Source organism: Dermacentor andersoni, chromosome 3 (assembly GCF_023375885.2).
Source record: "Dermacentor andersoni chromosome 3, qqDerAnde1_hic_scaffold, whole genome shotgun sequence".
Classification (NCBI taxonomy): Eukaryota; Metazoa; Arthropoda; class Arachnida; order Ixodida; family Ixodidae; genus Dermacentor; species Dermacentor andersoni.
This window is the reverse complement of record NC_092816.1, coordinates 15,697,833-15,712,277: the sequence shown is the minus strand read 5'-3', so window position 1 is coordinate 15,712,277 and position 14,445 is coordinate 15,697,833. Positions and strand designations below refer to the sequence as shown.

Below are 14,445 nucleotides of genomic sequence, written 5' to 3'. Positions count from 1 at the left end.
GTTTTCTTTCTTCTTCGCTAGTGAGAGTAATCTAGTCAATGTAACCGCCTTACGATAATGCCCTCTGCCACTGAAGGTACGGGTAACAAATAAATAAGCAACGGAAATCCACGTTTTACATAAGAAATAATACTTGCATCAAGGATTTAGCTTCAGAGACGAGCAGACTAGTAGCACTATCAGGAGAACAAAGCTTCCAGTTTGCCTCGTTATATGAGCCCTTCGCCTGCTTAATAAAATTGTTTATAAAAGCCACTGTCGTAAGCCATTGCCAGTCTTGAAGAAAAGAAAGTTAATCAAGAAATGAATCGAGTAAAGGTTATGTGTCTACCCATTTTCGTGTGCACTGCAATTACAGCGGCGTTGGGTCGGCTTGAACCGTATTTTCTTGGTAGCATTTTCGTCATGACTTGCGGTGCAGCTTAGATAGCTTATGAAGAAAATCAAAAGTATGGCGGTAGGATTTGTGCTAGTCGCACTCCCAACGGCACAGCTATTGCTCCTTCATAAACAGCTCTTGTTGTTGCCTGTCTTCGTAGACATCCTGCCTCACGCTTGCTCCCCAACAAGCTGAGTTCTACGCAGTTTGACGCCTGTCATGTGTCCAACCACGCCATGTTCATCAGGCTGCCCTTTTTTTATCGCAGGTTCATTTCGAGAAGTGCACTATTGTTTCGAACATGGTTATGCGAGCATTTTTGTCCATCAACATCAAATTTCACATCCCGGTCTCCTCAAGGATGTCATATAGGCGCGCGACTTGAGATGTGACGAATGGCAGCATGCATCAGTCGACACGTGTTTCCTGGATTTGAATGGTTTGTTTCTCTAAATCAAACCACTCAATCGTCTTATGCTTTCTGTAAACACATGCAACTTAGAGTGCAAGAAAAGCCATCCACCTTACAGTACCACGCAGAATTCTATGAAGTGGGTCATTTGGAAACGGTTCTATTTGTAGCATCTTTGCTATTGGTGGGTGAATCCCAACTTCTGACTACCTGAAACTTCCTGAACCTTGAAGACTTCTGCATAACTGGGCTGGTTAGTAGTCTTTTCACACTGCAAATAAATCAGCTCGCCACAAGCATTGTACAGCTGATAAAGCCGAATTGATGTCATGGTCACCCAAGGCGGAGCAATGGATGCCGAGATTTATTATGCTCGTTCTTCCAAACCGACGCGACAAAATCAGTGCCTGCAACTAAGAGTCAATGAATGCAACGATAGGACTGAACACGATAAGGCGTAACTGCTTTCTCCTCTTCGCTATGGGCACTGTCATTAGTCTTTTCAATGCGTCACAAAAACGGTTACTAGGCGACCATTCCCTGTTGTAAGTTACAGCAAAACGATCCATCGCTTATAAAATGATACGTCGACTACATTATATAATAATTATCAACGAGAATATGCGACAAGTGCAAACGCTGTTCCGCTAGCAAGAGAAGCGGCCGCTTTTTAATCAATATAGATGAGCGTAACGGTAGGAAAAAAAGAGAAAAGAATGTACTGGCGACTACATGTGGTGTATACTTTCAGCATCCATCGCATCAGTGTGCGTCACTAAATTTATAGCTTCCTGTGAACCAATATGTGCTAGGCTTGCCTTTTTGCAATGGAAGCCTTGCCAAATCCATGTCAAACTGTCGGTGGCACAAGAAAACAGGCGCATGGGAGCAAAGCCGAAGACAAATATATTAGCGCTTGCCACATGAAGGAAATGGCTTCTCAGCAAGCGCAAATATAGGCGGCTTCCTTCACGAGCACGGTGTCATTGCCTTTGGAAAATGTTAGAACTACAGCCTTACTGCAACTTATCAAGACCTTGAGCAACCATAAGAGAACACCAGTAACCACGCTGTCTTTAAATATTGACAGGACGGCCCAAGCAATGTAAATGAGCAAAGCGCCGTCAATTCTGTAGGCTATGAGGCTGAGGCAACTGTAGGCCATGATGCCGCTTCGTCAAGCAGTAAGTTTTTTCGAGAAATTTATTACGTACTATAAGAGTGATGCAGCCAGTACTCGGTCCGCTTCTTCTCCTTCAAATCACCGGCGCTGAATTCGTTCGCAGAGCGTATCCTTGCACGAAGATGAAGCCGCTTTGCAAGAAGCCTGAATACGTCTTCATATTAGCTAAACACAAGACGAGGAACAGGCCTATCAGCGGCGGTGCTTTGATTCTGGTGTGCCGCGAGTTTCAATGAAACACGCTCTCGTAGTCGTAAAATAAAAAGGATCTTAGACATTCAACATCCGTATATTTTGTGTATTATCGAGTAGCAGGCTAGAGCGCGCTGGCTCAGGTCGACCTCTCTGCATTTCCTAGCAATAAAATATGTCTCTCTTCGTAACAGCACTGGCTTGCATTGGCTTTACTCAGCGATCAGGAAATTGAGCCGTGAAAGTAATTGCTGATTACATTTTACGTCTAATGCGATATTGAATACTTCATAGATGAATGACTGTATGCGTGAACTGGATCTGCTATATCAATTTAGAGGTATATCGGAACATTACCACCTATATCCCGAGAAGCGGCTGTGTGCATCTGCTATACATAACTCCCTGCATCCCTATAATTTGTTCGATGTTGATGAAACAAAACGCTGGACGATACAAAACGTCGCGTCTATATGCGGAGTGCGGCCGCCATTCGCTGCCAGGGTCGCCAGTGGAGCCGAGCCTCAATGGCGCTGGAAAGCGACTAACGATTTCTCGCACGCTGTCAATGTCGCCTGCAACAGCGCGCAGACAGCCATTTGCGCGCCAACACATAGGCTTGCGCAAGCGTCATCGACTCGCCTTCCCTTTCAGCCTTCCATCCAACACGCCCACTTCTCGTTAATGTGGCTAAACATTGATGCGCACATATGAACGTTTGACCACGGCCTTTTACTTATTTAATTTTTATTTCTCTGGATAAACTGGCTATGAGCCACGATATACTTCCAGCTGCTCGACCACTTACTCGCTCAAATGCAGTCACTTCATTGCAGAATGAGCAAACAAATACTGTTTAGCGTAGATTCGTGCCTTATATATATATATATATATATATATATATAATCATGCTATGTTATGTTGAAATATTAGACCTACTTAGCCGCAGCCCCTCTTTCCCAGTCCTTCACCGCTTCCTATTTCTTAACAGCTTAAGGTTTAGCTGTCTGACACATTGAAATCTGCACGCGCGTGCTATGGTAATTGAACAGGCTATCAATCCAAAGGCATAGCATAAGATCAAGCGTTGAAAACCAGACATCGGCAGCATGGTTGAATCAACGTTTACTACCTATATAAAAGGCAAGCAGACGGTTCTACGTGTGGACCTTTTTTTTGTCATGGTTGCTCTGTCATCCACCTCGTTCTTGGCGTGTCAGTTTTATTTGGCTAGCCAATCGAGCTCAGCCGCAGCGTCACCACAGTAAAGCATAATGGCTTTCATTTGCATGATACTTCTCGCTGTGCAGGCAAGCAGGGGTCTACCTGCACTCTCCTAATTTATTCTTTCTTCCTCTCTAAAGATGGCAAAGCCATTTAGACTGCAGAAAAAAATCACGCATATTGAAAGCTTTACCTTCCTTGTAGCCTCTCTTTAGCTTCATACTACCTTTCTAACGTTCGCATTAGTAGCCTCGTCGGTGTCTGCTCCGCGAATGGAGGCCACAAGAGCTGGAAACTGTCTTCCGATAGCTTATCCTCGAGTAAAGTGCACCAGACTGGACTCGCAAACGTGCCTTCAGGCCGCACGACAGCAGCCCAGCTAAAGCTCAGCGTTGAACTATCACATAAGGACGATAATAAAGCAAGTGGTTAGCACCTTGCCACAGCAGGTACTTGCTTGTTTGGGTACACCTGCGGCTAAAACAATAGTGCAAGTGATGCAGGCTGTGCAGACAATGCTGGCTGTTCCTCACAGCTCGGAGCATCACTACCACACGTGTGTGAGATCACAAATATTTTTTTAATCATCGTGCCCCCTTACCATCATCTGCCGCTTCTGTTCCTATCTTTCATATGTCCGCCTTTCATCTCTGTCGAGCAGCAGTTCAAAAGCCTGACCTTCACCCTGACCTCTCCAACTTCCCGATATTCCCCCACTGGGCGACGCTGTGGCGCCCGTCGCTCATGATGGCGGTGGGCGTAAAAAACAGAACAATCACCACGGCGATAGCCCCAGCGTTAACTTACGCAAGAACTTTTCCTGAATACAAGCCCAAAATAGAAAAGAATCATCAGAATAATAAAAATTAGAATGTGAAATTCATTAGAAGGGCTACGCTACATTTTACACAGCTATATGTGCTCATTGTTTTTGTTTGGTTTGGTTTGGTTGGTTCTTTTTTACCTCTAAACTAAATCTGCTCGTTCAATATTTTTGTAGTCGACATTCTCCTACGTCGACATTACGCTGCTGTTTGAGCGACGGCGTCCACGACCGGTTTCGCACCCTGTATGGACAGGGCGTTCAAATGGTCCGCAATTACTAACAACCGTGTCCATGTATTTGTACTTCATGACAAATAGATAGAATAGTTGCGGTCATATTTAGAATCGCAATTGTATTACTTTTAGAAGGGAGATATGTGCTCTTAACGAATGGTGAAGCATGAGTGAGTGCGGCTGACTTTGTTAGGTTCAGTGACTTCTAGAGCTAGGTGATTTGACATACTGGGTGCCTAAATGGACTATAAAGGAAGTATAGGGTCACAGTGTCTGCCTTCCTTTCTCGTCCTCGTCATCACAGACCGAGCTTCCAACTCTAGAAGCGTGCTAATTAGCGCCACCTTTCCAGTTGAGCTTCGTGGTTCTATAATTGGCGCCCGGCGTACAGTAAATTAAAGAAGCTGCGAAGCCACGCTAAATATTATCATGATCGACAGCTACCTGACTTTTTTGAAGCTATTGGATTCAGCTGTCAACTTTAAGCAACATCTTCAAGGGGTGTACGGTAGCGCGATTTAAAAACGGGACAAAAGAAGACACACAGGGCCACACACAGGGCCACACACAGCGCTGTGTGTGCCCCTGTAAGTCTTCTTTTGTACCGCCTTTTAATCGTGCTACCGTACACCCCTTGAAGATGCATAACGAACAAGCCCACATTACAACCCCCGTGAACTTTAAGGAACAGCTCCGACATATTGTTTGGCGGTTCAGTGAGAAGTTATCTCGTTTGGAATGTAAGTCAGCGCCATTATGATTCCTGCCTATGGACGTATTAACGCGATGGCGTTAAAAACCCCGTGTCGCAGAAAATCCGGCGTCGGCGTCCGGCGTCGCGCGTCAGACGCCGTTTCGGCAAAAGGAATTTCGAACCACGCATACCCAGGCACTCCATCTAGCGCAAGAAAGTTACTGAACTAACTGAATTTCTCAATTTAAAATAGGCAGAAAAATCTCAAAGTACGACTTACCCAAAACCTACAGACATGATAGCGTCGGATTGTAATTTGAATATGCGAGAAAACATAATCTTGCTACGCGAAAACTCAAACAAACCATTTTCCCAGCGTTTCTACCATTCATAGACCGGCCACGGCGTCGAGCGGCGCGCCCGATCCCTTGCAACACCTCCCGCTAGCGCTCACCTCCGCCGCATCGCGGCCCACGCAAGAGGCCGCGTTCCACCAGAAAGCCCGCCTTCATGCATAGCGTGCGCCGCCAGCTTTTCCCGGTAAACATTACGATTACATACGCTGCAGCTGCCGGGAAGCGTGAGAAGCAATCAGGGATCTTTGAATGCTATCGCTCTTAAAGGCGAAGCTTAAGCGTCCCCTACTTTTTTTCTTATGGTAACAGCTAGCAGCCCTAGCTCTGACGCCTCCAGCTGGGACGAGACATCCGTACATGTAGTTTGTATGTTTCTACGTTACGGTTCTAGCGCGCAAACGCCCTTGGCAGACTAGACAGACTCCCAGACTCCCACTAGGAGAAAGGAGGAGCCTAAGACTGCGGTTACAACGCATGTTTGCGCTAGCGGAACCTCTTTGCGTCTATTATAGATGAATGCACTACAAAACTACTGAAAACAAAATAAACTTAACTGAAGCAACTTGATATTAACGGACGTGCGAGAGAAGCTGTCAGTTCTTGCTGCGCGCTGCTTCGCGTCGTGATTGCGGTGTGCATCCCAGTCGTGTTTTCCCATTTCATTCATCTTAACTACATCTTCCTCCTCCCCCCCCCCCCCCCCCCGTGCACGGTAAAAAACTGTATCTATTGGGCCTCCCTCTCTTTCTTGGCCTCCTTTCTCTCTCCCTCTCGACTTGTTTGCCTTCATTTTAGCATCTAGATGACGAGAGGGAGGAAAAGACACAAACAGTATATATCCATGCGATCAAAAGTTTAAACAACCTGCATTTGTTGTAATTTGACAGGAAGGGTTAGGGTGGGATACCCCTATCCTTTGTTAGCCGGTTCCATTCTATGCCTGGAAATGTCATAATTTCGTCCCAGCCCTTTATTCAGTGTCGTCCTTGAATGTCTTTCTCTTCCTTTGGCACCCAGCGTTACCCTAACCGATTACTGCTTGTCTTCAAAATTGTGCTTATTTGGGTTGGCTAGTACATATTATAGCTAAATGAAGCAACAGCGCACAGGATAGGATCAAAGAAGTGATCGTTGGGCTTCATTCGTTCATTCCGAGTGTCCTTTCCTATAACCTGCGATATATTAGTGGTGCAGGTCGAGGCATCTCTCCTTTATGCCTTTCTCACGTTCTGTCCTTTCCTATGTTCTGCTATATCCTGCGTCACTTCAGTGAAGCAGGAAGGCAAACCCTTAAGCTTCATGCTGTCCTGCACTCCGCGCTGTTACTCCATTTAGCTGGCTGTCTCCTCCTACTCATTACATGACCTGACCAACTTGACCTCGTCCTCTTAATATCAACTAGAATATCAGCAGCACCAGCCTGCTCCCTAATAAATACAGGTGTTTTTATCTATCTTAACTTGGCGCTTCTCATCTGTCCCTCTATTGTGTGTGGCCCGCTCCTTCGCTTCTTCTCAAGCTTTGTTATGCTCCAAGTTTCCGCTCCATGGGATTCTTCTACTAGAATGCACTGTTTCAATGTCCCCGTCATTTTAGTATAATTTCCTTGTTCAATCTTGTCGACAGTAAATCTAGATAGGATATTCTATCGTTTCTAGGGGATGGTAGTCCCTCGGATAGGCTGGGCGGTTTAGCAAATCTTGGAACCGAAAGCGCGACCATGGTGAACTTTCCCCAAACTGTGCCAAGGTAATTGACCAAGAGTTGGTTTCTAAAACTGTCCAAATTCCCACATATGTTGAAGCCGCGCTTTATATCTACGGCCTAAATAAGACTAGAACCAAAAGGGTCAGTATCGAACCTTCGCCGCAGTAAACTTATGTTCCTGGAAATGATGTGGATGACGATGTCTACCCTTAGGGTGCTTGGATGTCATTTTTTCTTCATTCTTCACGTTCCTCATTTGTTCTCAATCTTCTGTCTTCGTCTGCAATGCCACTAAGCCAGCCCAGTTCTTCGACGATGTCACTTCGGGAATGCTCCAGTACGTCTTGAGCGGTTCAAATGTTGTTTCATAGGATTTATCTGTGGTTCATAAGTACAAACATACTGATGTGTGAAGTCACCAAGTCCTCATCGCCGCAACCGATAAAGTACGGCAGCTGTGGATGTACGGGCGTAAGAAAGAGAGGCGGGGGAGGGGTGTGCTAAAGAAAGACAATGTGGCCAGGAAACACTGAGCGTTCTTTCCGCGCAGAATTCGATCGAGCCTAAGAATGTGAAAGTGATACCTACTACTGCAGCAATTATACTTCTATTGATTGCAGTTTATCCAATTTCCAGTGGTAATCCGCTAGGACATACCGTGCGATATGTTTATGAACAAAGCGAGTTTACTCGGGCAGCGTCATGAATGAACGTACAAGTCAGGTTATTGACTTCTCTAGAAGAAAACTGTGCTGTTTCCTTAGGGATTTCATCATTGCCGAATCACTTGCACGTGAAAAACGCAGTCTCAGAGTGTCGTTCACGACAGCAAGTCATTTATTGCAGCTTCACGTCAAGTACTTTGTACCAACGCATCACTCTATGATGATGGAGCAATGCAATCATAATACGCTTGCACAATCTTATCCGCCCTAAACAAGCGTGACCAACTCCTGGCCAGAAGCAGCCTTCTCACGGTCATGTTAACTTCAAGATGCTTGTAACTCCAGACTATTAAACCCGCAGGTATTGCACACCGCGTAACTCTGATATGTCGCTAGTACATAAGTGAGCTGAAGAGCGGGAGTCTCTTAAAAATCACTTTTGTGCAGATATCGGCAACACAGTGAGGTGCCACGGGATCGGCCGGCACGTGCACGTCCAAGGGTTGACTCGCAAGTGAAAGAGCACGTGGTACAATGCTCGGCGCTAGGTGCGCAAACCAATGGCCATGCGGCCCCATGAAAAACATTGGATCACCAGATCTTGAGCGAGGCACATGGAATTGACGAGGCTGCGCCGTGCTTGCAGTTGCCGAAAGTCCGCTTTGGAACCTCATGCTTCATTTGTTCACAAGACTAGATGTACATGTGCCATTTCAATCCTCCATGGTGTTCTTGGAACGTTCCCTTCTGCGTGCTCTGCCTGTAGTTAGGACTCGGGGGGCACCCTCTCCGTATAGCCTCCTGTCTGACGTGCGAGTTCTCTGAGCTTCCCTGGATCGCAAGCTTCGCTTGCGCAACGAATTTCACTTCATTGGCGCGCGCTCTTCGATGTTCGTGCTTCCTTCTTACTGAGGACGGTCTGAGAGCAATAGGTCTGGGCCCCTCTGTGTCCCCGTGGCGGCAGGGGCGCCCGTGCACCCCTGCAGTCGCGTGTGGCGGGAGGGGGGGCGCCCTCGTCCGCGGCGGCCGCCCCGCGCGCGCGATAGGACCCCCGGGGTTCCGAGCCATCGTGCAGGCCCCCTCGGGGCCCGCACCTACCGAGGCCGGATTGCGAGGCCCACGTGGGTGATTCAGAGCGGCAGCGGGTCGACGGCCCCGCGGCGCGCCAATGGCGCGGTCTCCTCTTAGGCCTAGTGGCTAGGCCTGGCCGGCGGGGCTCGCTCACCTGGCGCAAGCCGCAGGGCCAAGAGCAGGATGGTGCAGGCGGCCGTCATGGCTGGCCGGGGAAGACGGCGGACGGCCCGGTCGACATGGCGGCGGCGGCGGCGGTTAGCAGCAGCAGGCGGCGGCGCGCGGCGCGGTGCCGCCGCCCAGCGCCCGGCTGCGCCCATCGCGGGGCCCCATGGCGGCCCTCACCGGCATCGGCCGAGCTCGCTTCTCCCTGCTCCTCCGCTGGCGCCGCCTTGCACCCGGTCTGCCGCTGCAACGCCGGGAACACGCTGCGCGCGCGCAGCATCCACCATCGACCCGCGGGTTTCGCCCGAGACGCGCCTGCAGCGCCGCCGCGGCACTTCGGCTGCCGGCGATTGTAATCCTCGGAATCGTCTCCGCCGCTGCCGTCGGCTTCCGAGGCGGCCTGGGGGCGCTTCCGAGGCGGCGGCGGCAACCCCGGGAGGAGCGCGGGCTCGCGCGACCCTCACGTGCCAGAGACGCCCTTGCACGTCCCTTCCCGCGGCGGGAAGAAAGGGGGAGCGGGCGCCGCTGCTGCTGCGGCGGCGGCGGCCGACGGTGCAGAAACGCCAGGAAATGTCAAGTGCAGCCAGACTGAAATGCAGTTAAAGGGGCCCCCAGTCGCTTGTGTTCTGAAAGCCCTTGACCTATTGAACCAAGGGTCACGGCACGTTAGCAGTTAACGGATACATTTTGCATTCGCACGCGGCACGCTGCTAAAGAAGTGATGCTGTCTTGGAGTGCGCTACTTATAGTATTTGTGACAACTGCGAACAGGCTTGGAGGTGCCCAATAAAGTACACCGCAGCATAGGTTACCACAGTGTCGACGCTGATACTTGCGATACTTCTGTTGAAGACGAATAGAGCCGCTTGCGCTCATCTTTCTTGCCCTTTCGACCGCCGGATCAGCGCCGGTGACGGCGCCCTGGTGATTTGCTCATTTTTGTCGAAGAGAGAAGGGCTCCGAAGTAACTTTAGTATGCACTCGCTCAGTGTGACGAACAGCCTCTACTAACTTCAATTGTTGGGGAAAAAAGGAACAGAGCTAGGGAGAGAGGGTGGCATGGCGCAGAGTCGGCGACGCAGTGGCCCTTCCTGAGGAAGTTCCGAAAATAAGCAACCTCAAAAAATGCATGAAGCGTCTAAAATTGAACAGTTACTATCTGGAAACCTAATAAGGAGTAGGCAATGAAAAGTAACATCGATGTCCACGGTTGAACTGACGTTTTTTTGTCAACTGTGCTCTGCGAAGGTTGCTTCACCACAGCGCTGGTGCTTTAACGGAGAAGCTCCTTCTAAAGGTGATGTTACATATAAAAAAAAATTGCTCGCCCCAACCGACGTTTTAGAAATAAAAGCATACGTTTAATTTTTTTAGTCATTCTGTTAATTCATTCGACTCATCCTAACTTAGTTCTGTTATTGCTCATAGACTTCTCTGCACTTAGTTTTTGGTGACCCGTTTAAAAGGCGGGAAGGACTGAATCCCATGCAACCATTAAATGAAGGGTGAGAATGACTTTTTTTCATTTCGTGCAGTTTAGACGAGCAAATTTTCTGTGAGCAGTTGACACTTTAAACCGATAAAATATTGATATTAGTATGATATAACACTAAGAAATTTAACGAGGCTTTGTTGAAACTTCACTCGCACGCATCTGTCGTCGGTATTCGCACGGTATGTCTCAAGTTGAAATAAATGAGCTTGCGTCTTTAATGCTCGGATGCTACCGGCCAGGGTTAAGTGGTTTTCTGTCTGCTGGAAACCATGGAGCACCGAACGAAAAGGGCTGCAAGGAAGAATTCCCATTGTAATATAGCTACTTGTATCTGAATTGATCCCTTACTCAGGCTACTTCCAATCAGAAGTAAACATCCATGGAGCGGTCCGAATGTAAACATCATTGGTGCTATAATTAAGACTTCGTTCTTGTGATATAATGAATCTGTTTCTCGCACTTTACTCTTTTTTAATGAAATCGACACGCTGCTTATTATTTGACAAAATGTAAGCGCGTTTGAATATTTGTTTGAAGAGCAGTTTCAATGCCTATGTGACGATTCAATTGTCTCTTGCCTTCTTGTGGTTGTAAATAACGAAAAATCAAGCCCTACGGTATACCTTATTCTTTTTGCTCCTTTTATTTTCAGATCTAGCTTAATGAAACGCCTTGGAATTGTCACCACACTTGGCTTTCACTCATCCAAATTACTTTAGCTCTCAGCGAATGTTCACATATTAAAACAAGACACACTGCCCACGTTTTGGTGTGCAGTATTGCAACACAGACAAGCATCGTGAAGCTCTCAGTTATGCAGAAGTATACGCTTAGAGCAATTGCTGCCTGTCCTTACAGAACACATTCTGAACCACTGTTTACCGCCTATCGCATCATGCACCTATCCAACAAGTGCCACAGTTACACAAATCACAGATTGAACACGGCGTATTATTCTTACCCAAAGTTGCTCACCTCCACCCCAACATTCACTACTACCAAACACGACACCATGAATATTGGTCTTTGTCACGTACGAAGTCTTCAAATTCTAAAATATACTTCGCCTTCTTTACTAAACAAGTTTGGCTTATTTTTCACCTTGATCAGTGAAATTTCTTACCATTCTCTTCGAAACATCGTTCGTTAATTATTTCCGTACATTGCCTTTTCATTATTAAGGCGAAAGCCTTAGATGGCTCATGGGTCGAAAAATGCGATGCCCAACATCATGGCACCAAAATTCATGGCACCGAAATTCGTAAGGAGTTGAACCCAGAATCTGTGGTGTGAGCTAGGGCGAAGTTAATTAAGGTACACGACTTTTGGTGGGAGTCGAAACCTCGACCTTTGATGGAAGTCGAACCCATGGCCTTTGGTGTTCAATAGGACGAATAAGACCATCCATTTCTTTATAAGAAATCGAGAAGCCGAGGCGAAGAAACAGCGTGAGCACCACGTGTAGTGTTAATTAAGGCAAAGTTAATTGAGATAGAGCTAATTAAGGCACTCGAACCAACGACCTTTGATTGTTGTTGAAACCACTTGGAGATATTGGCGAACAGGCCATATCTCCCAGTTGGATTCCAATTGACATCATCAAGGTCAAGAGTTGAACCCGCGACCTTTTGGTGTTAATTAGGGTGAAGGTAATTAAGGCCCAGATAATTAAGATATAGTTAATTAAGGCACTCGAACCCACGACCTCTGGTGGGAGAAAACAAGTAATAGGAAGTAACAACGTATTCGAATAAAAATGTCAAGTAATGCAATCAGTGACTCGTGAGGGCGCAGGCTCTCGCCTTCATCCTCTTTAGCGTATGCTGAGTGACGGTCAACTCTTTCTGTCTGATTTGTATTGAATATCTGCAATGAGATGTTATTGTGTTTGTTGTATGGTACATTTTATGCCGCACCTCGTGTTCTTCTTTGTTTTGAGTTTTGCTTGTAAATAGCTTTGGCCTGTGCTGCCTATGCTTTTATGCGTACCGCTGTACCGATGTGTACATGCGGGAAGGGAGCACGGTGAAGGCGCGACTTAACGGCTTTCTTTTTTTCCCCTTGTCCTCAGCCATGTCCCCTGTGTATGCATGCCTGGAGTAAAGACTCGGACCTCACGATGCCTGTCTCACTTGCAGGCATGCGCGTTTGTGTGCGTACGGGGCGCCCGTGCGCGTGAGTTCACTTAGCAGAACATTGGCCTGCAGGCAGTGCGTCATACCTGCGTGTGCATCTGCCCTATTGTGCAAACAATGCTTATCACCGCCATTACATTACTGAACGAGCACGGAAGGTACATATTGTTTGGGTGGGAAAAGAGAACAAGGTCGTCGACGGTGAAGACGACGAAGTGGCAACAGCATCTCGGGATTCTCGGCTGCTGTTTATATACACCTTGTAAATGCACCGTGTAAATAGTTTTATACATGTGACAATATAACACATATTATTTTACCAAGAATACGCTGAAATTTCACTCTCGGCCAATGATAGTTAGCACTGTCATTCAATACTACGGAAGGCTGCACGTATCCGGTGTCTTAATTACGATATATTGGGGCCCTTCGTGATGGTTAAACGCTTTCTTGTCGCTTTTCTTTCTCTTTACCTATTGCATTTCTTCCCAGAACGAAGCGATCTAGCATCCATACAGTTTTCGCTGTTCAATTTGACATCGTTTAGAAGGTAGCTTTCTTTTTAGTTATCCGTCAACCCGCCAAGTGCCTTCCCTGTCCTCCTAGGCCAGCGTCTCTCATCGCCTTGCGTTCTAGGAACCGCTGTAGGCTTAATCAGTGCCCGGTCGCTCTCTCCCTGACGCCGTTCTTCCTCACTGGTTTCCGAAGCCGGCCGTTAATGACTGCGGCGACGTAACGCATGGTAAGTGCTACTAACATGGATTCCACGAAGAGGTTATACGATTATACGACGCCTGCTAGTTTTCTGCGAAGTGGCCGTCTCATGCGACTACGGCTGTCTTGTACTTGAAAGCCGAAAAGAATAATAATAAAGTGTATGGCAGCCTAATTTTGCGAAACGGCAGCATCTAACGCTTACTGTGGTGATTTCGCTGAATAGCAAAAAATTAAACAAATTAACAAACACATAGAGGAAAGGGGGAAGGGAAGAGGGCGTTTCTTTTGTCCCCCACTGCAAAGGAACTGAGGTTAAAGCAAGACAAAGGAGGCAAAGTCATTGTTTTACTCTAATATCTGAAAACAGCGAAGTTGCTTTGCGGGACCGTTGGAAGCTTTCTACGATTTCACCACAAAAAAAAAAGAAAGGAAAAAAGAAAGGAGAAATGGAAAAGAAACAATCAGATAAACGGTGTTAAGTTTCTACATTTCACTAAGGATACCATCTCCAGCCGAATTCCTAAATCACCGCAATGGTTATATAACGTAGTTAACATGCGGCCGATACGGCCGTTATTCGATTCCGCGCACTCAGGCTCAAGAGCCCAACCCCACAGCCACTACGTCACCACAGCTGGTATGCCGGCATTTATTTATTTATTTATTTATTTATTTATTTATTTATTTATTTATTTATTTATTTCAAATACTGCTGACCCCAATTATCGGAGTTGTGGCATAGTGGTGCAAACAACATAAGAAATAGATGAGATTCATGGATGGTTTATGAAAAACGCTCAAACTACGTTCACTTCCATAAAATATTCTAACGGGCCAGTTTGTGCATATCAAGCTTCAAGTGAAACATTGAAGCACGCCTGCGACTGGTTCCCGTCGTTTGCATATTTTGCTTTATCACTATGGTTGGTGAGTACACATACTCGGCGCCTTCATTCGCTCACCTTCACAAAGAGGCGTAGGGAGGCACGAT

At 47.0% G+C, this 14,445-nt stretch overlaps 1 protein-coding gene across 1 annotated transcript in view; it reads right to left on the bottom strand.

Moving 5' to 3' along the window:
- Positions 1-9,375, bottom strand: part of nAChRbeta1 (nicotinic acetylcholine receptor beta1) — a 35,003-nt gene extending 25,628 nt beyond the window's left edge. The window contains exon 1 of the mRNA XM_050169368.3: positions 9,097-9,375. Coding sequence (XP_050025325.1) covers positions 9,097-9,262 — 166 coding nt within the window. The 5' untranslated portion in view covers positions 9,263-9,375. The remainder of the gene's footprint in view (positions 1-9,096) is intronic.
- Between the last annotated feature and the right edge of the window lie 5,070 nt (positions 9,376-14,445).